Below are 23,683 nucleotides of genomic sequence, written 5' to 3'. Positions count from 1 at the left end.
TATTATTTTGCTTTTTCTGAGCCTCTATTTGATAGATTTACAGTGTAAAGAGACAGGGAACACGGAGAGAGAGCAGGGGAGTGACGTGCAGCAAATGGCTGAGCTGGCCCTGAACCGAACCAGGGACCCGCCATCAGGCAATAAAGCCCATGTGGTATGCGGCCCAACCATTCAGCTACTGGGTAACCTCTCTAGTGTTTATTTCTAACAGTAAAATGGAAGATTGGTAAGGGCAGAGTTAATATCCTCTGAGAAGCAAACAGCTCATTTTAATCTATTCCATGGACAGCTTGTCCAATGCTGTCAATACGGCTCGGAACTCGGAAGACGACAATCAATAGCTATTCCATTATACCTGCTGTCAAGACAGGCACTTGTTTATGAGAGGGAATATAATTTTGCCAGCTGAACATTTATGCCCAGCTCATTACCCAGCTGAATCACTATGTCTTAGTAGTAGTGATGTTCTAAAAGCATGTGGAGGAAGTCAGTGTGCAAGCTCATTTGTATGTTTGGCCAACTGTTCAATAATTTCACCATATGAACAGACCACACTGACCATCATCTGTCAGCCGTTGTTCCAGTGAAACATAAATCTGTCCTCTATGTTTGTCATCAGATCTGTGTTCTGATAAAATCAGTACAAACTAGAACAGGCCTGGGTTGCCTACCCAGGGCCGTGTCAGTCTTGGGATGCAGTTGTCAGGACACAAGGAAGCTGCGGGGGAAATAGAGTTTGTACGACAGATTTTTGTGGGCATTTTTTGGGCAGAAGTAGAAATGTCTTTGGAGGTGCGCCAGCGGCCCCTCAACATGTGATTCAAATTTGGGTATGATACTGTACATGATGATACATGGCATTGAAATAGGCACTGCCCTCAAATGTATGAAGGCAATTGCAGTTGAAAGCATATGGAGTATCAAAACCCTCTTTGATGGTCATTGTCTCATTTTGTTCTTAATTTTGTGGAAAAGAGTTGCATCCAGGGGGAAATTGTTTTGATTGTATGACAAGAATTATAGGCCAAATGTGAATCTGACGGACGAATGCACTCACAGGAACGAAAACATATTCCCCACCCCCAGCCGTTCTGGCCTGGCAGGGATAACAATAACAAAGCATTCTGTGACCAGATTGCATGGAACCCGAATTTGAGAGTGTCCTGGTTTGGCAGCTGTCGGCTGACTATGTTGTTGTTTGGATCTTTCTCATATTTCATTCCCCCTTCTTTGTCTTTCATCTTTCATTCTCCACAGTGTACAGAAATATACTTTAATGATTAGAGTCTAATCAATCTAATCGACGTGATGGAACTGTATGGTCCCAAATATATCCACAGCAAAATAAAATAATGAATATACTGCAATTTGACTTGCATTATGTTAAGAATGACTAAATAAACTAAAATGACAAATAATGACAGCGAAATAATATGTTCAACACGTGTCTGATTTGCATACAACACCAAACGCTGAATGTCATTGTTTGATCATTCTCAGGTCTGGTGTCTGGGAAGTAACGCACAGAGCCAGATCAACAGGACAGTGGACGGGGCAGTGCTGTCCATCCTGTTGACAGGCCTGCTGCCCGACGTCCACTACAGTGTTGTGGTGGCTGCTGTCACCAGCCTGGGTGTGGGTGCCCACAGCACGCCTGTCAACCTCCTTCTCAGTAAGTCACTACTGTTGTATGGCTAGATACAATCTGAATACACTGATAGTCAACAACTGGAGTATGCTATTGTGGAATCTTCATGTGAATTGAATGCCACAGACGAAAAACTGTCTTAAGTCCACACTATTGATCCATAATGTATAAATGATAGATAAGGGTTCAGGACAACGAGGCCTTTTCGTGGAGGGGTCAGAATGAAATTTGGACTTAGACTGTTTTTCGTCTGTGGTACTCAATAGTATGTTTGATATGACATTTATATTGGCATTCACAAAATGTACGTATATACCTGTAGTATGATTGCAAATTGCTGTAAAAGATTGCTGTAAAAGACTGCTGTTAAAAGTGGCACATGTTCGCTAAAGGGGTCATATATCCACACAAAACACATATAGCATTTATTGACACCTGCCTCGTTCAAACCGATCAACTGTGCTCCAATGACCTGTCATGTGTTATTAGCACAAATAGCTTAGCTGAAATAATGGTAAACATGGACTCGGTCGTAAATTACCGGGTTGTCAGACACAAATAAGTGGTACTCTCGTGTGGACCAGCGGGTCTTTAACATAGAAATCAAATGCATGGCAGACAGGCGCTGCATAAAAAACACTTTGTGTGGACACGGTCCCAACGCAGTTTACTAATAACTTCTTGTAGCTACTTAATTTCTGTCAATTAAAGTTGCACGATGATGATGATGTTAAGCTATAATTATGCTAAACGCTACATCATGAAATTGGCATTAATGATTTTCTCTTCATAATCCTGTCAGCCCTGCCATTGGACAAATCTGTTCCTGTGAAGAAAGACAGCAAACTCAGCCTATCTGAGCAGATCACAGGTGTTGTCCGCCAGCCTGCCTTCATGGCAGGATTGGGCGTGGCTTCATGGTTGGTCCTAATGGGCATCAGTGGTTGGCTTTACTGTCGTCACCGAAGGAGGAAGCAGCTTGGACACTATACCACGTCCTTCGCATATACACCTGCAGGTGTGTTATTCTTATTCCTAAACACCACAGACTACAACACTATGTACAATGCCATGTATTGCAAGTGGGCTCCCAAATAAAAATCACACCTGTGTGAACTGAGTGGTGCAACTCCCCTCTCCCCCTGTCTCTCTCTATCTCTCTCTCTCTCTCTCTCTGTAATTAGCACTAGGCAACAGTGCAACACTATCTCTCTCTCTCTGTTTCTGGCACAACAGCGCCACTTTTGCCCCTACTTGTACTCATAGCCACACACATAGGTTAACACATAGGTTAACACGGACATTGCTGTTCCTTGGAGTGGTTGCACCACTCAAAAAACACTAAGATTTGAATGATAATATAACAAGACTGTGTTAGGCCCAGGCTATACGTATATGGATCTTTTGCAAAACGGATATGTTCGTCCTCCGTTTTAGAAAAAATCCCTGCCCATATGACATACATATCTGAGTCCACACACAAACGCAGAAACGCATTGAACACAGGATAAAATCACTGCAGTAGCAGGTTTCAATTGTAGGCTATATTATATTTGATTTTATATTTACACTTATGAGGTGCCAATCATATTTATTCATTCATATATGAAGGAATAAGTACCGCATTTTAAAAGCCAGCACCTAAATTGTGAGTGGAAGTGGAACATGTTTCTTTCATTGTCTGTCAGACAGTCAGCATGTCACACTATGGGCCCTATTAAGCAAGTGGAATCTAATTACATATAATTTTACAGTTTTTAAGACGTGGGGGCGGGTGCAATGTCATATTACAATTATGGGCCAGGTAAGAAGCGCTTTCGACACCCCGTGGTGTGAGCAAAACGGCCTTGAATTAGTCATGGGAGTGTTTAAGGGAGTTTTGAGGCTTACCCAATGAACATGTCCGTACTATTCTCTTTACGACACCAGCTGATGATGCGCCCTTTTCGGCAAGTGGTATTACATTTCTGCAGACTGGCACCATAGACATGACATGACTTTGTCACATTTGGGTTAATTATTCATATTGCACTGCATGCTGTCACCTTTATGCCTCCAAAGAACAGATCCACAAGCTGTCACAGCCATGATGTGCATAGCTTGTAGGCCTATGTCTCTATTTTGTTAAGTAACTTGCAGTTTTCATTGGAAAGTCATTACAGCGGCGCAGCCATATGCTAAGGGAGGGAGATATACGCACATCGTCACTTAATTTGTTTCTGTTCTAAGCATGAAAAACAGCTGTAAAAATCTTTATTCTAGTTCATTTGATTCATAAATGAATAACTAAGACTTTGAAATGGCACCTACCTATACCTTTCAGATCGGAATGGAACTGCGAGTAGATACGCAGCATTGGCTGGCAAATTGGCAATCCATGCGTAATGTTCCCAGAATCGTCTAACCCCCGAACATACAAGTTCGTTTGATATTGTTTAATTCGATAAAAATAGAACCATGTACCATACAGCGAATGAAAGCAAGATTCCTAAGGAATATGGGGATTTTTACATTTTAAAAAACGGTTGAGAAATGAGAGAACCATGAGTGTTTATAATATCAAATATTATAAGAATAATATGAAAGACAAACGGGCTGTGAAGAGCTCAGCTCACCATCCCGACAAGGAGGAAATATAGCCTATAGTGCATGCACGTATATGCACTGACTGTTGCACACACGCTCTTTATTTGTTTCTATTGAAAAACACCAGTAAAATAACGTTTATTTTATTTTATTTCATTCGAGTCACGACGAAGGAATGAGTTGAAATGCCATACGTGCGCCATGCGTATTGCTGCGGCCCCAATGTTATGGTCTTCGCTCGTAGCATATTATTGAAGAAGAATTGAGTCGGGTGTGATACAGCGTATGAAAGCAAACCTCCCAATGAGTATGGAGATGTTTTAATTTCTAAAAAAGGTTGAGAAATGAGCGATATATGACCCTTTATAATCTCAACGAGAAAGCCAGAAAACTCGCTGTTGCCATGTGTCATAGAAACAAGTAAATAGGTCTATAAACATACTCCCAAAAGAATCGCATATAACAGGGGTCTACAACCTATTTTAAATGAAGTGCCATGTTTTTATTTTCTAGATAGTGAGTCTGCCATATCAAGATTCCTTTTAATGACACCACATTAAAATTTCCAGCATATTTTGATTGTCCACAAATATAAAGTTCTTCCTTCTTTTTACATATTTTCTTGCACATTGTTAGAATGATCATTATAAATATATATCCCCCTGCAGTCAGAGTTCATTGTTTTAATGAATGAATGTGATGCATTGTGAGCTGGTAGATCTGCTATTTTCAAAAGTAATCTTTGAAAAAAGTGACAATTGTGGAATATTTTTGAAAAATGTTATTGAAACATTTAAAAACACAAATCTGTCATGGGGGTCACTGGCTTAGTTGGGCAAATGCATTAATCTGGGGGTCCTTGACATGGGAATGTCGCTGTGTGAGGATCACTGGTTTAAACAACATTAGGAGAAAAGCCCAAATAAGCACTTTAGAAACAAGAAAAGCAACCACAACTACCAATATTTACAAGCATCTTTGCAGAAAAAGAAGCCGCTTATAATAAACAGACATGGCAACACTCCAGCAGCACTCCAGAGCCGCTCAAGTGTAAAATGAAACAGTGCTTTTTGCTTTTAAGACAGACCCAGGCGGAATCGGTATGCGCTGAGTGTTTTTAGGTCAAGGGGCTTAATAGCAAATTAGCGCAAAGCGAAAATAATTAACATATGGACACTCCCCCAATGCTAAATTATGCAGGAACGTGGTATTCCATATGAGTGAGCGCTCACCACGGCTTCCATAATACGAAAAGGCGCAGAGCGAGGGCGAAATCTGTATTACCGCATGGGTTTTTCGTCTTGCTTAATAGGGCTCTTTGTGCGTAAATCTCCAAATCCCGACTCTGGACCTTTCTCTCCATATAATTTAAAAACACTTTACCGTTGCTCTGGCGACTTGGCAAGTCCTGCACAGAAAATAATAGCAGAGTCAGACCTATAGAAGTGTCCACAACCACTTATGAGCTTGTAGAGGGCTATATTTTCGAGGTGTATAATAAATGTCACGTTATAATGTAGGCTAATAAAAGCCTACATTACGCGCACATTGTCGGCATGCAGGTACAGTGACAAATGCAGTCAAGGGTGCGCCCTTTATTACCTAAACAGGAGAGAGCCATATGCGCACGGCGACCCACTGTATACTCTCTTCTCAACATTCACACCTCTCTCTCTCTCTCTGCACCCCCCCTCTCTCTCCCCTCCATGACCATGAAACGGAGAGCAAAATACAGCAGGAGAATATAGTTTCACATGGCTATGCACACACCACGCATAGACTTGTTCTTAAATATAATTTTTATCCCACGATTTTGTAACCCATTTTTCACCCCTGTGTCAATTATCTAATGTGATCCTGGGCTCTACACACCCTCCGCCAACCTAGTCCCCATATATGGGGGACATGGGGAGAGCAACGGACTTGAACTCATGCTTCCTTCATGCCTGAGTGTCCAAGTTGCTCCTTTACACGTGACAGGGGGGAGTTTCCCTGGTTGGACGTAGCGCGTGGAAGGAACACGTTATTCCATACAGTTCCTTTCCCCTCCATCAGGCGCCCCGGCTGGCCAGGGGTAGGCAGTTTAGAGACCAGGATTACTGCATGTTTTTTGTGAGGGTACCTACCCTAGGGGACACGGGGAGAACATGCAAACTCCACACAGAAAGGCCCTTTCGCCAACCCCGCCTCGGGTATGGGCACTGATGACGCATAGACTTGTTGTTGCAGGTTTAGCCTACTGCAATGGCATTTGGCCTGGGTCCTTATTTGGTAGGTTAATATCCACAGTTTATCTGTAGCGGTCCACAATTAACCTCAAGCTTCGCACTCGGCACCAATACAAATTAAATCACCAGTCCACACTGGACTAGTAGGCTGATATATTTATTATTGGATGCAGCAGAGCAGAGCCTTTGCTCGCTGCAGTTGATGCAACATATGATAAGTTTTAAAGTTGTTAACAGTGATATATAAACATGAACAATTGGATAGATATCCATGTAGTTTCCATGCAGGCACAAGCTGCATTTCTCACCTAATTATAGTAAAAATGATATGCGCTAATAAGCGGTGACATCATCGTTTCTCAAAAGCTCCATTTCGCATGACTACACTATATTTTCGAAAATCTTCACTTATTTATCAGTTTCCAAAAACCTCCGTTTGAGTGGCCGAAAACGCTGTTTGCGTGTGGCTGAAAGGCCCAAACGCACACAAAAAATGTGCGTTTAGCAAAAGATCCATATACGTGTAGCCTGGGCCTTAGTTTCATTGATCCAAGCTGCAACACAATCAATTTATCATTAAGATGACCATGCTCTGAAAGTGTTCCAACTCACCTATCTGACCACTTAACACAGCAGCAGAATGGCTGCCGTGTTAAGTGGTCAGATAGGTGAGTTGGAACACTTGATCCAGGAAAAGGCTGGGAACTGCTGCCACAGCCTAAATCAGCCGTGGTACTTCAATCTGTACATTGGATTTATGAGTATTAAAATATGAAATGCGTTGTCTTCATACATGCGTTTGTCTTCATACAGTACACTTAAAAATATTTTTTAATGTGCAATATATAAAAAACACTAACCACAAATGCACATTTTACAGTATACTTTCATACTGATTAGATATACAGTGGTCCCAAACTGTGGGTCGGCACCCATGGGTTCAGTTTCCTACTTTCTTTAAAATTAGATTTTCAAAGAAAACAAAACATTTTCATGCATTAAACAAGAATTCAAATTTCTTCTCCCTCTCTTTTTTTTCTCCTAATTTCTTAAATTAAATGACCACTTTTCAACCTATTTTCATATAATTGGTCCTCACTAATTATCATGATAAAATAGCACCATTTCTTTCTGTGTCTCATTGGAGGGCTGTGGGCAGTTCAGAAACCTGTCCACCAGTCACCAGTGACATCATTGATGGGGAATCCAAGCTAATAGAAACTGCTGCCTTTCTATTTCTGAAAAGTTGAAATGCAAGCAATCGTTCCCACGATAATAAAAATCTATTTCTGTCTCTTTTGAAAACATTTTTTTTATATTACTCCTCCAGATTCTATCCAAAAATCCCGCAAATCGTTACACACTATCTCTATAGCCATGTGTTCAAGACGGATCTGTCTGATATTTCATATTCCATCCCAATTGGCTAACAAGTTTGCAGGATTGGCCCGTTTTGAACAAAAAGTCTCAAATCATGTACACAGCGTGCAATTTACGTGAAATCTTTCACGGACTTTCCTACTAGGCTGAGGAATATATCCCACCCTTTTCACATTGGCCTGTTATAGCGCCACCAACAGGTGGATTTTTGCAAAGCACATTTTTGGAAAAAAATGTCTCAAATCATCATCCAATTGCCATCCAAGGTGTAAGAAGAAATGGCACCCTTTTCACATTGGTCTATTATAGCGCCACCAGGAGGCCACAACCTGACCTGCCCTGGTGGAGACCTGTGCCCCGAGGGGCACTTTATCTAGTTATTCTAATGTTTTAATCTTGTTTAAAAAAAATCAGCCTAATGGTGATGTCACTGATGGATGGGTTTCTGAACTGCCCACAGCCCTCCTATGATACACAGATCTCATTAGTGAGAACCAATTATACCAGTAAGACATCGTGTGCACGCATCCACCCTAATGAGGGCCCAGGTAGGGCCGGGCCTTAATTTTCGGCCTGTTGAGAACTCTCAACAGCCCCCCCCCCCCACACTCACTTCACACGGGTGTAATATTATTTTTTTTAATCATTGGATGGATTTTTAATATATTTTGATAGACAGACACTGACAGTCTGTCCATCAAAATATAACGGCATTCTTAATTTTCCTCCTTGGCTTGTTATATTAGTGTAGCCTCGATTTCTATTAGATTTCTAGCCTATAATTTCTACATTATTATGTAGTCTTATTATGGATAGCAGAGGCTCTAAATAGTGCAACTTGAAATTCCATCTCCGTATAGTCCAAAATGATATCTGGGTTCATTATTTTTGCATCACTTGTGAGCTTTCTACTCTATGTGGATCACCAACATGGCCTTGATAGAATGGCAATTAAAACCTGCATACTCTCAGACCACATGGGAAAGACTGTTTCTGTACCCTGGAGTGTGACACGTTGTTGCATTATAATAGTCTCAGAGGAAGGCTTGTGCTCAATAACTAAAGCACACTTACTTACTGTCTGGGATTGTCAACTAATTAGATGTTTCTTGTTGTCCTCTTCCAGTTGGCTATATTCAAGGTGAAGGGTCTGGTCTCATCATCAATGGAGGGTACTGTATATAATCATTGGACAGTTTACTGTATGTTATAAGCAGTGGTGGAAAGTAAAATATAATAAAATACAATGTATTTGTACTGTATTTCCCTTTTTCATTAGGCTACTTTAGACTTGTACTCCACTAACACCTCAGAGGCAAATACTTTACTTTTTACTCCCATTCATTTTAAAACTATAGTAACTAGTCGTTACTCTTCTGATTCGATTAAGACTTGTTTTATACATTCTTAACTAAAATGGCTATTTGAAAATAGCCGATCAAGCTCACAACACATTGGGATGTGGTGCGTTGTAACCATGTACTGTAGATATGCTAGCTATTTTAGAAAGATTTTGAAACATTTAAGTACTTTTGGTACTGTAACTATATTTTGATGCCAATACATTTGTAATTTTACTCCAGTAAAAATTTGAATACAGGCTTTTTACTTTGTAAGAGAGTATTTGTATATTGTGGAATTGCTAACATCTGAGTACTTCTTCCACCACTGGTCATAAGAGTCATTGCTATACTTTCCCCTGTTGTTTCCAGGACTGGTTTGTTGGGATCGAACATGGGTAATTACCCCTGGCTGGCAGACTCTTGGCCAGCTCCAAACCTTGCCCATAACAGTAGAGAATCTGTTAACTGCAAGCTAGACTCCACAGAGAAATACTATAATGGTAAGTGATCTTAAAGCAGGTCATTCATTGACGGAGTAATACATTTGATATTATAGAATGGATTAGGAGTTTAGGACTGAACTGAATGTTATTTTGTGACATTAGATGCTTCTAGTTTGGTTTTCAAGTGAAGCTTTTGATGTTTGACATCTAAATCCTCAAAGTGTTAAATGCTCAAATAAATTGTAAAAATCCTCAAAATCCTAAATTTGAATACATTGATTAATTTGATTAAATTATCTTTTCTTAAATTAATTAATTACTTCCCTTATACCTTATACCTTCCCTTCCCTTTTTTTTAACTTCAGTTTGCACGCACGCACACATGCATGCACACACAGTGTAAACACAACAGTTTTCAGTTTACACCTACTCATTCAAGGGTTTCTCTTTATTTATTATTTTCCACACTGTAGAATAATAGTAAATATATCAAAATTATAATTTTTTGGAATTATGTTGTAACATTTAACGTTTCATTAATTTGTAATTTGTTTGAGAGAATATGTTTTTACAAGGAAGAATCGATATATAACAACTATCCGTATTTTGTAAAAGACCATTATTTTGTCTGCACATAATATACAGTAGGGGGATAATATATTATATTATATTATGCCAAGGACAGCTCACCTAAGCAAAGAGAAACAACAGTCCATCATTACTTTAAGACATGAAGGTCAGTCAATCCAGAACATTTCAAGAACTTTGAAAGTAACATCAAGTGCAGTTGCAAAAGCCATCAATCACTATGATTAAATTGGCTCTCATGAGGACCACCACAGGATATATGACTCAGCGTTATATCTGCAGCAGAGGATCAATATGTTAAAATTACCAGTTCCAGAAATTGCCTAACTGAAAGCATTTTTGTTAAAAGGTTATATATATACTCTTCTATAGAGTCATTGTTCAGTAACAGGGGCCTCTCCAGCACTTTAATAAAGCAAAAATACAATTTCAGGTGGATTGCCAATTTTATCCAATCAGGAGAGAGTAGGCCATTTATCAGCTTCAAATATATAGTGGTCCAGGTCCAATTTTATCTGCTCATTTATTTGTCATTTCACTTGTTTATCCTATCCTGTATGAGTTATTTCTCCTGATTGGATATCATTGGTATCCTGACATGAGAATTTATTTTCTGCTGGAAATTCACTCCTGTTACTGAAGAAATACTTTAATAGCAATGATTATTATCTGACTTGACTACTATATAGTTTTTATTTTTACACATTGTAACACATTGTTGACTCATCAGACAAACAGTCTGATGAGTCCAAATCTGAGATTTCTAAACACCTACTGAGACACAGAGAAGGTCAATGGATGATCTCTGTGTACTGTGTATGTGGTCTCTGCCATCTGTGAACCACAGAGGAGGAGGTGTGGTGACTGGGGGAGCTCTGCTGGTGACACTTACAATTCAAGGTCCTCTTAACCAAAAAAGTAGAGGTGTGTCTAATTGATTGATTGATTTTATTAACAGTTTGTAGAATGGGTACAGTTCAATGAAAGTACAGGTCAATACACAAAATCTGCTAAGAGGATAAAACCAGGATAAGCACTGAGACTTGTTTACATCATTTCAATTCATCAGAACATTTAAAGACATACAGATATACACACAAAAAGGAACAAAAATAATAACATCCATATATATACAGTATATATATATATATATATATATACTGTGTATATATACACACACACACACACACACACACACACACCATTGATATACACCGTTAGAAAATAAGGGTTAAATTGTATAGTATAGAAAAATAGGTGGGGGACTTAACCTTTTTAGAGGGGCTGCCCATAGGTGCTCTTTGAGAACACTGAATTCCCTTTGACTAACACTGAATGTCACCCACTTCTACGCCTGTAAACTTGTGATGTGACAACACAGTTCATTGTTGACTCTTATGAAGCTTGTAACTACCGGTATTCACAGAAGTCCTCCACTGTCCTGCTGTAGGTATCAGCAACTATCAGAACCAGCCTGAGAAGTACAGCATGACATCCAATGACAGTCCCATCTACAGCACCATTAACACAGCTGAGGAGGACTTGCTGGCCTATTACGACACTTACTCCAACACGCCCTACACCCAGGGTCATGACCCATACGGCAGCAGCATCAGCAGTGGCCTGGTTGGTCTGGAGCAGGATTTAGACCAATGGACACTTCAGTCTGGTCAGTCTGGGACTGAACATGCCAAATTTCCTTATACCAAGGCAGACAGTGGTAAAGGGTTCCTACATATAATAATAAATAAATAAATGCTTTCTTCTCGCTCAAGTTTACATTGGATTGTGCATTGGATTGCTCTAGTGTTTTGTACTTTAATGGTCTATGTTTTGAGCCTAATGAATGAATACTATGATGAGTCTGAACATAATAACTCTCCTTCTAGCCAAGCTGGGTGAGCAGAGATCTATTGGTTCTCTGTCCAAACATACTCTCAACTGGATGGATGTCCTTTCTCTGCCAGTTCCAGCCAATAAAGACAGCGGTCATACAAAGATGGACCAGAATAAGAAGAGACAGAGGTAGGGTTTATGACTGTAACCCCCAACTACTTTCCTATGGGACAGCAGTTGAGTAGTCTCAAAATACACATTAAGGCCATCTATCACCATAAGCATGTCCTCCAGCAATGTTTCTCTATGTATGTTCTTTCTGATTCTTATTCAGCAAGTTCTGTAGGTGATTATTAGATTAGTTAAGGCTTCTGCTCAGTTTAAAAACAAATTGCTGTATCTATCTATTGTTGTATGGTTTCTTGCTGTATTTATTGTTTATTATTGTGCAATTCTTGACTCTTTGTTGAACCGTGTTAGCCTATGTTATCTTATGCTATACTATCCAAAGAAGTCTGCTACTGTACATCTTTCGACAAGAATGTTGATGTGGGTGAAGGCTTGAGCGTGGCTGCGTGGGGAGCTTTTGAAATTATGGGATTATTATTAGTTGTGTCTGCGGGCAGCGGGTAGATTGGACAAGTCATACACGCATTGAGTGTGTCTAACTATTTCTGACAGATTAGATTGTGGACAGAACAAGATGGGGGTGGGTGCTGGGTTTGGGGCACTGCTTCTGACAGGGCTCTGTCTTTTGTAATGACATTAGCCGTCATCTGACAGTCTGGATTAGTAGTTTCCCCTTTCAATGACACGTCCTCCATTAAATTAGGCCTGACAGCATCACAGCTGACATCATAAATCACTGGAGTTGTTCATGTCCTCTGTAGATTTCTATTGGTCTTTTTTTTTTGTATCACTTAAATCCACATGGAATTTTGTCACTTGGTGGTAAAATCATTCTAATGGCTGTTAATGTTGTATCACTTGTGACGGACCGTTAATATTTATAATGGCCTGGATACATACTATCTGGTTGATATTCATCCTTCAAAGATACGTACTCATAGTCATGGGACTGCTTCTATCTGTCCTCCAGCTCTGATGAAGATGATGAGGACTGGTGCCCGCCCCTGCCTGTCAGGACTTATCTAATAGACAGCTCCAGGGAGGAGGTCTCCAGCCTCGCCTGTCAAGGAGATGAACTAAGCTACATGTATAGGCTAGAGTCCACCACATCCACGCTACCACCTCTCCTCCCGAAGAACTCGCACAGGCCCAGTGATGACCCTCAACACTACCACTCTCAGGACAGCAAGTCCGACCCACATCTGTTTGCCAACGACGGGGTGCAGGATGTCAGTGAGCTCTACCACATGAGCCAATGGGCAGATGACATCAAGGGAGAGGTGTTTGTGTTGAACAATGGGAAAGGTAGGTTTGCTGTGCCATGGCATCATTCAGTTGTTGCTTCACTGATTTTAACAATATAATTGAATGGGACTTTCTGAAAGTGAACCATGTCATGTCACAGTCATACACAGCCTGAAAGAGCCCTGTGCTGTTCTGGGCATAGAGGGGCGGGTCAGTCTACTGCTGGAAATGGACGGCATCTCCCTATTGGTTCACCAGCCTTGAAGGAAGTGTGCGTGTGTGCGTGCGTGCGTGCGTGCGTGCGTGCGTGCGTGCGTGCGTGCGTGCGTGCGTGCGTGCGTGCATGCGTGTGTGCGTGAGATTGCATACAGGGCATGATCATTATAAATAAAGGAGAGGAGAGGCCACATATCGCCAGGCATTTATTTTTTCTTTTGATAACAAAACGCCTGCCGTCTCCGAGGCTACTGTACTGTACATACACATTAAAATCCTCTTTGATCGTTTTTAGTTTAATTTCTTCTTTATCATGTCATCAAACAGAAATGGCTTCAACATGTAAATGGGAATAGATGTACTAATATTCAGTCTGTGGAATAGTACCGTTATCTTCAAGGAGGATGACATTCCCTGTTCTTTCCTGTTAGGACAATCTCCTGTTTTGGCAGCAGAGTCCCTCCCTGCAGCTCTGGCACACAGATCCAGAAGTAAGAAGAAAAACCCCAAGGATGGACAATTCAGGCGAGAACTCCACAACCAAGCAGGTCTGACATAATATAGCTTGTAGTGCGTCCGCCTTACAGCCTGCCTGAGATAGCATACAGTTTTCAAACGATGCTGACCTTTGGTTGAACTTCAAGTTGTGTAGCTACCTGAATCCTGTATTAAAATTGGCTTTAAGGGAGGACAGTGGACCACGGTATCATGCTCAGGTCACTATGACACAGCCATAACCTCTAGCCCCTTTCAGGTCCCTTGTTTACCTTTTCTGTATTTGGGACGTCGGTAACAAGAGTCTCTTGAATGTCCGTCCACTCTCTCTGGTACGCACCTGTACCACTGTGTGGTCACAGACAAATATAACTTCGCTTGAGTGTGGGTAAGATTTAAAAACTCACACCCGTGTGAAGTGCAGGGCGCTCTTTATCATCGTACATCATCCATTCACTGTGTGATCTTCTACTTTCTTCTACTTCTACTTTCACTCAAATCAATTGAATACAGGACCTTTACTTGTAACAAAGTACTGCTACTTTTACTACTTAAGTTAAAAAAAAGAAAAAAAACAGAGTACTACTTCCACCTCTGATCAGGCAACAATGGTTCAACATTGCTTTTAAGCTCCTAATTTATGCATGGTCATAGTTCATCCTTGTGCATGTACTTGCAATACTGCTGCAGTCAACATTTAGTCCAGTACATTTTGCAGAATTACTAATCAACTACTTTCAATCACAGATCTGCCCCCTCCACCAAACCCACGCCCTACAGACTCCCTGCAGCTCTTGGCCGATATGTTGGGTTGCAGACAAAAAGATAGTGAAGGGAGCGAAGGGAGTGACAGTGACTCCCACGAGTCCCACCACATTGAGAGGAGGGAAGAATACTTCTCACCCCAGACCCAGAGGAAAGGGCATTCAAAGTGGTTATCACAGGGTGTGTACAGAATATCATTATACAGTACATTTGCTTTGGTAGTTATTAAGAGTATTATCTCACATCTGCAAACAACAAAAAACATTGTGTAAGTTCTACACAGTATATATAAAGTTCAACTCATCTGTCTGTGTGTGGGTCTGCATGTCTGGACAAAGGATTATGCCCAAATTTGGAGATACCGACATCAGCACAAATCGGCCTTGTTAATGGCTTCTATTGTGCCAGACCAGAGCTTGATCAGTAAGAGAGAGAAAGAGACAAAGAGAGAGTGAGGGATACGGAGAGGGAGCCATTTAGTCCCGTTACCGGTCAAGGATATTTTATCAAAACAACAATAAAAAACATTGTCACATGGATAGATGGCCAATGTTACTGCATTGCTGGTATACTTTGGGTACAGCAAACATTCAAACAACAAATCAAGAATGTAGAGTATGCTAAATTAATTGAGAAAAAGACATCTCACATTATATGGCAAAGTAAAAGTTGAATCATTGATTGTAGCTACAATTCTGTACACTGGGCAACTGTGAGTGATGTGGCACATAATGTTGCCGTCAGATCATTGGAGATGGAGAAGTGGTATAAAAATATTAGATATTATATCTCACATAGGAGCACTTCATGCCGGCAGGATGAAGCGTATTTTGAATGAACCACTGGAAGCTATTACTGTAAACCCTATCATTTGAGGATCTGGGTATATAATAGACATTCATTATTTTATAAACATTGAATTGACTCGGGTATAATTTGCATTAAAGATCTGTCTGGTCAGATCAGTCAAAGCTTTGGGATAAAAAAGGAACTGGATAAGTGCATTATTTAGTATTAGAAAGGCAATTCCAAACTCTAAATAACTAAATAACTTAGTGCAAACAATCTGCTGTTAAAAGGAAAAACAACTGCATCATACTGCACATGTAAGCATATTTTGAATATGTGCTTGTTGACCAAGCATTTAATGATTTTATAAAAACCTATACGGTACGTTTCATTCCATTTCAACATCGAGTGGAGAAACGTATGGCAGCCACAAATAATAAAACTCAATCCAGAGAGAAATTTGTTACGTGAATCAGTACAGTACAGTATATTTATACTGTACACGCATGCACGCACGCACGCACGTCGCACACACACACACACACACATATACACTGTACTGATTCACATAACATGTAAATCCTCCTGGGCCGTCTACACATGAAACAGGAATTCCCTTTTCCATCTCCTCCATCACTTAAGGTTTGACCCATATAATTACAGCTGTCATTTGAAGTAAATGGTGTTACATTGTCATCTACAGATGAGAGTGTAATCCCATACGGTCAGCCCAGCTTCCCGCAGGGAGTCCAGATGTCAGCCTATGGGTCCCTTGGTGGAAGGGCTTTCTCTGAGTCCAGGGACCCCAGAGCTCTTCAGAGAAGAGACCAGGTATGCCTATAGATTTAGGGGGAGGAGTACATTTAACATTTATTTATTTATTTAAAAAAAAAAAACGTTATCATCATACGTCCTCATACATCATCTCATTCTGGCCAATCACAATCTGCGTCCTCACTTTTGTCTTCAATGTTTGTGTTTACACAAACCTCCAAAGCTAGACATAGGAGGGCCCTCAAAAAAATGATTGTCCCCATTGCATTTTGAGTGGTGCAAACCACTCCAATAACCAGCTTTGTCTGTATCTATGTTTCTATGTGTGTACCTTTACGTGGGGCCCAAAAGAATGAGCATGGTTACTATGGTCACTGACATTACGTCAGACCACAGCTGATCAGGCTATATAAGACCTTGCACCACTCAGTTCACACAGGTGTGATTTTATTTTCCAATGCATGGCTTTTGAAGATTACCTCATATGGCAGCCAAGTCTATAGGATTTTTAATGTTTATTTAGAGCACTTATGGCGTAAATCGTTTGCCAGGCAAGTCTATCGACTTTGAGGATATTACAATTTACAATTTGTTTAGACGACTTAAATCGTTTCAGCCAAGTCTATGGACTTTAATGTTTGTTTAGGGCACTAAATTAAGACGTAAGACGTCATGTGGCCGATATAAATACAGTGGGCGCCCCTCATTTCACACATGTGTGATTCTTTCATAAAGATTGAAGCAAATCTGTACTATAATAGAAAACAAAATGCCTCCATTTTAACAGGAGAAAGTATACTTAACAAGTGCACTCTGCAGAATACTTCTGTAGCTACTAACCAAGTTGTATCATACCCGGAAGTTATGCGGGAACGCCTACTGAATGGTAAAAACTACTTTCTGGCCTTGACTGCCCATACATCCAACAGAAAAGTCCTATCTGATTGCATTAAACGACGTTAAACTCACGTTGCCACTCGATTTGCCACTCCCTTTAAGCATGTGCATACCCTCTAGTTAGTCTATTACATACATACATTTCACATATTCCAAATACACAGCCATAGATCGCTCCTATGTCTGTCCGGATAGCAGAGTGATATTCTGCTGTGATTTCATTCACCGCCCCAAAGGAAGTTTTCATTTGTTTTCATTTCGGGCCCTGTTGCAAACAGAGAATGTTGCGCAGCTCATGGAGGTGGAAATATTTGACCAAAAACACGTTTTCTGCCAGAACTTTCAAATGGACATGAAACTAAAGGACAATATCTGATTCCATGTCGCATGAATTAATTATTGGGTGAGTACACACACAGCACTGCATCGTTTTATGCCGGCGCAAAGGTCAGTCTGCTACCCGGGTGGTCTACCCGGGCGGGCACAGGAGCAATCTATGGCTGTGTATTTGGAATACATTCAAATGTATGTAATATCACAGCCATTCTAGAGCTATCAAGTTGTAAGCTGGAGATAAATGACACATTCATAATCATGATTACAACCCAGAACTCAGAACACTATTGTCTGTATGCATACTGAAACACACAACAATTAACACGGCAAACAACAACGTGTGTTTGTGCACATTATATTGTCAGTAATTCACACTACATTTACTGTTGGCTCGAGTCCTCTAAATGCTGTGTTGTTGTGCTTGTTTGATTCCAGAACCTGACATAGACCGGAGCAGATTATATGATGTGGTATTCCGTCCCTGCTTTCTGCATCTTTGTGAACGTTTAGCCTGTTGCCATGGCATCTCAAAAAAACGGAAGGCTGAAGAAAACAAAACAAAACAAAAACCATTAAAGGGGAAAACCACCCATTTTCAACATTTTACTATGTCATTAATATACCTTAGAGCTGTTGTGTGGAAATAATAAAAAAGTCCCCCCCATTCTGTGTTTCCTAGAACTGTAATTATGAAAAAAATCATTAACATGGTGAAACACATCTTGATGACATCATCAAGATGTGTTTCACCATGTTAAGGATTTTTTTCCAGACCTCTAAGTTCTAGTAAACACAGAATGGGGGGACATTTTTTATTATTTCCACACAACAGCTCTAAGGTATATTAATGACATAGTAAAATGTTGAAAATGAGTGGAATGCCCCTTTAAGGCGTGTCCTGCCTTTTCACTGTCTATTAATATTTCTATTCACTTTTTAAATTTGATAATTTATTATTTATTTTTGTGATTTCCTGCCCTGCCTCCAGGTGTATACAGTATAGAGATCATTGCCATTTTTAAAAGATGTAATATAATAATATGGAACTAAATGATCTAGGTTGAATATAATGAATATTTTTAGGAAGGAATGGATAATGTACTGCAGATTATTGAATGTAACTTAACCATAAATCCATGATTATGTCAGCTTGATGAAAGTGAGATGCTGTGTGTGTGTGTGTGTGTGTGTGTGTGTGTGTGTGTGTGTGTGTGTGTGTGTGTGTGTGTGTGTGTGTGTGTGTGTGTGTGTGTGTGTGTGTGTGTGTGTGTGCGCGCACACGTTCATAGCTTTCTGTGATTCAGTACTGTACCCCTGCAGATCACCAGTGTGTTAGTTGTCAAGATTTTCATCATTTTTGAACATTTGTCAATAAAACATTTGATACAAAATTATATCCGTACAAAATTATATCCTGTCAATGTTTTGAATGCATAATGTAAAATCATACATTGTCCCAATTGCAACATGATTTACTGTGAACTGCAGACAAAGACCAGCACAACACCTTTTGTTACAGAATAGTAAGAGTAAAGTGAACTCTAAGAGAGAAAATAGAGTAGATATGTGGTGGAGCATGTTGGGTGTAAACCTTGTATGCCCAAAACTGTTACTTTTCAGGAAATGGAAAAAGGCCTGTGTTCGTCTTGTCAATTTCCAAATATCAGATTTTACATTAAACTGTACTGTTATTAGCCTGCTTCCCAGGGAGAGAAGAAAAATCATGTCACGGTATCATGGTCAGTATCTTGTCAGCATCATGTCAGTATATATCATGTCACATACTGTACATGCACACATACAAAAGAATGGAGAGCTTGATGAATTGATTATTGTAAAATGACAAGTGAGATATTGAGGTTGTGATGTGTTTCCTGGTAAATGTGTGCTGTTTAGTGACCTTGGTGTCAAAATCTAATTCGAGACACATTCTGTTACAGAGGCTATAGAACAGCCACATGCATTTTGACACAAACATACTCTACCAGCACAACATATAGTACCCATTTGTGTATGTTTCTGTGAGTCAGTTTGTGCTTGTGTGCGTTACATTTTAGCTTAATTTTGTTTTTACATAGGACAATATAGGAGAGACATAGATTGAAATTTCTATTTTTCAACAAAATGCACCATCTAGTGGTCATAAGAGCCATGTATTCTAAATAGGGATGGGCTTATAGGCCTATTTTAATATATTTTTTATTGAAGGAATGTCACAGGATAAGGAAACTACATTTAACGACTTTTTTGTATTATGTCATTTGTATTTGGCTGGGACGGAAAAATGAGATGCAATTTGTATGAAGAAATTATTCTCAAAGTGACACATTTTAAACGTTTACACTGTGAAATAAATTAATAAAAACAATGTGAGATGTCACTTCTACTTGGCTTACCCACCCTCACATTCTAGAACAAATTCAACCACAAATCAGAGGTGGGTCTGGTCTTGAGACAAACTTCATATCACCTTGCCTCAACTAGTGAATGGAAATTTCCTTTTGCATTATAGATACTATAGTTTACTTTTGTGATAACTGCATTACAAAAATGGTCAGACAAGACTAATATTGGATTGTGGTGCTACAGTATGTGTCAGTATCCTGGTGTCTATAATAATAATAATAATGATCTTAAATGTATATAGCGCTTTTCTGAGTACACAAAGACACTATGTGGGGCATGAGAAAACGACAAAAAAAACTTTATTCGGGTGGGAAAACACTACATTTGATTATTTTGAATTGCCCCGGCCGGCCTCCGATGATAAACTGCTACCCTCACCTTGGCAAGAAAAGCCCAGATATGACTGGCATATCCTGCCTAAGTAACACAACTAGAACTACGACAGCGTTGTCTCCAAACAGACTCAAGTCTCGCCATCCATACAACAAGGCAGCACAAGAGATGCTCAGTGTGATCTCTGATCATCTTTCTACAAAGGCAGGATGGAGGCCTCCTGGAAGCAGGAGTGGGACGAGTTTCCCCCTGTATATACAATAGTATATACATAGTGAATAAAAAGGAGGAACAAGGGATTTGTTTCTCAATACATTACACATTTTAGTGGCATCCATATCTGCATACGCATTCATGCTCAGACTCTCTCATAATATGAGGGAAAGTGCTTCTTTATTTTTCCACAGTTTTGTAATACATTTTTTTTTAGCACCATAGAAAGCAACATAGATGACAGGGAAGCATCATAGGGTTAGGATTCAGGAAGAACCATAGATGACAAGGAATTATGGACTCCATAAGGAAGAACCATGATAAGCACCATAGGAAGCATGTCATTTCAAAATACTACTTATTTGTATATGACTTGGCCACCTGAACTGCGCACACACATTTCAAAATACTACTTATTTGTATATGACTTGGCCACCTGATCTGCGCACACACAAATTATAAATAAATTATGTATAGCAAAACTCATGGCAAAATCAGGAATGATTTATTTTTAGGGTTAGTTATCGTTAATGTGATCTTCAGTGAAGAAAATGTTGCATGTTGCATGAACAATATACATATAGAAAGTGATACACACCACAAATGTTAAAAGCACCTTTTTTCTTTCCTTTTTCCCCTCAAGTCATTTCATTTCTGAGATAACTTCAGTTAACTTTTACAGTAATAATAGTGTGGTGCCTATCTCAGATCATTGGGACACAGTGGATAGTTGTGCAGCATTGTGAAATGAAAACCCTGTGTCATCAGTATTACTGAGACTTGCACAGCGCTTTAACAGTTTTGTATTTTCAGCAGATTCCCTAAAACACAAAACTCATCCTCTGTGATTGGTTGTGGCTCAGCATGCTCCATTGTTCCATCAGGTCCTCTTTTCGCTTGGTTTCCTATCCACAAACAAAACTTTCCTGCCACCCAGGGCAATATTGGGCTCCTCTGTGCTTTGACAACCTAGTTATATTCGAATCACTGACTTTTTCTGGGGGAAAAAAGATAAAGGTAGGCAATTCATGTCAAATCAGTGTGTATACTTATTCAAATACCGTAAAAACTGATAACCTGTAATTTGCTCGGAGACTTATGCAGCATTGAGTGTACGAGTTAATGACGTGAACTTGTGCAAGGCATTTTACAAATGAATGTTTGTCTTATTGTCTGACAGGCTTGTCTTTCTAAATGTAAATGTTTAGCACTTTACATCCTCCTAATTATAACAAATGTATTTGTATTTTTTTTTATTTTGTTCTCATAGCTGCAGTTTAACAATGTTCTGTATCAGCCATTATTATTGTCACAGTATAACTGGCTCCTGTCTCCCTGTGTTAGTCAGTGTTTGGAAGGATGTACAGCTTCATGGGAGGTGGGTTGTTCTGTGCTGGAGTTGCCAATATACTCCTCGTTATCTCCACGGCAACCGACTACTGGATGCAGTACAAACACTCCAACAATTACATGCACCAGGGCCTTTGGCGGTACTGTGTGCCTGGAAAATGCATGACACACACAGACAGCATTGGTAAGACAGTACAACTCTCTCCATACATAGAATGCTGACAGACTCTCACATTGCGATTGACCATTTCCCTGTGCCCATGATGCAACTAACCTGAACAATGTTTCTGCTGTGTGGTGATTGTGAATGGTTGATAGCACAAAATGTAACACTGAGATTCAGTTGAAAAGGTCGATTACGCCATCTATCTTTCAAATACCTCAATGATGAATGTCTTTTATGAAGCCAAAATATTGACAAAGCTTATTTTTATGATATACAGTATGCATTCACGAGATTGCTATTTGTATGTGTACACATAGCAAAGGCAGGGTATGTATAATATCTAATATGTGCAATATCTAAAATGTACAACATTTGTAACATAACATGCAATGTTGACATATTCATAACTGGTCTGTGCAATAGATTCATGACTTTTCTCATCATATATATACATACACTGTACATGCCCACTGCCCAGTACTGTCCATGTTGCCCATATACTGCTCACACCTGGTCTTACAAAAAAATAAAAAACTTTTATACTTGTAATTACCTTTTGCAGGCCTTACCATTTTAATTCGTACTTTTCCCCTTTGAGAGCAATGTACCAAGTCCAAATCCTGAACAGATGGAAGAAATTGATTTTAATAAGATACATTTGAACTACTGTTAACTCCTTTAGCTGGAAATGCTTCTAGTCTCTCCCAAGTCTCAGCCTTGCCCTGTGCTCTTGTCTCCTCAGCATATTGGGATGCCACCCGGGCTTTCATGATCCTTTCCCTGCTAGCCTGTTTCCTCGGCATTGTGATCGGTGTCATGGCCTTCATCCACTATTCATCCTTCTTTGGTGGGTTTGACAAGACATTTGCAGCTGGCATCCTCTTCTTCATCTCCTGTGAGTACATCCTCGACGACCCTGATGTACAGTAGCATTGACTACAGTATGTTAACAGTTCCATGACTTCATGACCTTGTCCTCTGCAGGCTTCTTTGTGTTGCTAGCAATGGCAGTCTACACAGGAGTGACAGTGAACTACTATGGTAAACGTTATGGCAACTGGCGATTCTCATGGTCCTATATAATGGGTTGGGTAGCTGTGGTGCTCACATTCTTCTCAGGTATGTGTACTGTCATGATTTTAAACCTTGGAGAGATCCATTCTAAATGCGAGAATAACCTCAACCACGAGAATGCAGCACATTGAATAATTCAGCTCTCCTTTCCCCCCCACCCCCCAGGTATATTCTACATGTGTGCCTACCGGATGCATGAATGCCCAAGAAACTCAAACTCACGCTGATCTGCTAACACATTCGCACATAAGCAGTGGTCCATAAACCATGATACATGGCTATGATGAGTATCCCAGCAAATCTTACCATACAAGATTTCTTTCTTGCTGACCATTGAACAAAATAAATGGTAATATCAATAATATTTGTCTGTGATCAGTTAAAATATACATCTGTGGTAATAAAACATTTTATTTTAAAGTAATAGTCTAGTAGCCAGAATG

The 23,683-nt window shown here is 39.8% G+C and overlaps 2 protein-coding genes across 2 annotated transcripts in view; both read left to right on the top strand.

Moving 5' to 3' along the window:
* The window catches only part of LOC306932017 (roundabout homolog 2), a gene marked incomplete at its 5' end in the record, with an annotated part of 79,356 nt that extends 60,993 nt beyond the window's left edge, over positions 1–18,363 (top strand). The window contains 11 exons of the mRNA XM_079513722.1: positions 1,501–1,672; positions 2,451–2,666; positions 8,969–9,014; positions 9,555–9,685; positions 11,667–11,936; positions 12,106–12,241; positions 13,152–13,486; positions 14,074–14,190; positions 14,885–15,082; positions 16,395–16,522; positions 18,134–18,363. Coding sequence (XP_079369848.1) covers positions 1,501–1,672; positions 2,451–2,666; positions 8,969–9,014; positions 9,555–9,685; positions 11,667–11,936; positions 12,106–12,241; positions 13,152–13,486; positions 14,074–14,190; positions 14,885–15,082; positions 16,395–16,522; positions 18,134–18,145 — 1,761 coding nt within the window. The 3' untranslated portion in view covers positions 18,146–18,363. The remainder of the gene's footprint in view (positions 1–1,500; positions 1,673–2,450; positions 2,667–8,968; positions 9,015–9,554; positions 9,686–11,666; positions 11,937–12,105; positions 12,242–13,151; positions 13,487–14,073; positions 14,191–14,884; positions 15,083–16,394; positions 16,523–18,133) is intronic.
* A 3,646-nt stretch (positions 18,364–22,009) lies between these two features.
* Positions 22,010–23,467, top strand: LOC306932254 (lens fiber membrane intrinsic protein-like; the record flags this gene model as incomplete). The annotated part of the gene is made up of 4 exons (XM_079513982.1): positions 22,010–22,184; positions 22,909–23,061; positions 23,151–23,285; positions 23,406–23,467. The coding sequence occupies 4 exons, from the start codon at positions 22,010–22,012 to the stop codon at positions 23,465–23,467; spliced, it is 525 nt and encodes a 174-aa protein (XP_079370108.1).
* Between the last annotated feature and the right edge of the window lie 216 nt (positions 23,468–23,683).

Source organism: Electrona antarctica (genome assembly GCF_951216825.1).
Source record: "Electrona antarctica genome assembly, chromosome: 11".
NCBI lineage: Eukaryota > Metazoa > Chordata > Actinopteri > Myctophiformes > Myctophidae > Electrona > Electrona antarctica.
The sequence above is the reverse complement of the archived record's forward strand: the minus strand, read 5'-3'. Positions and strand labels throughout refer to the sequence as shown.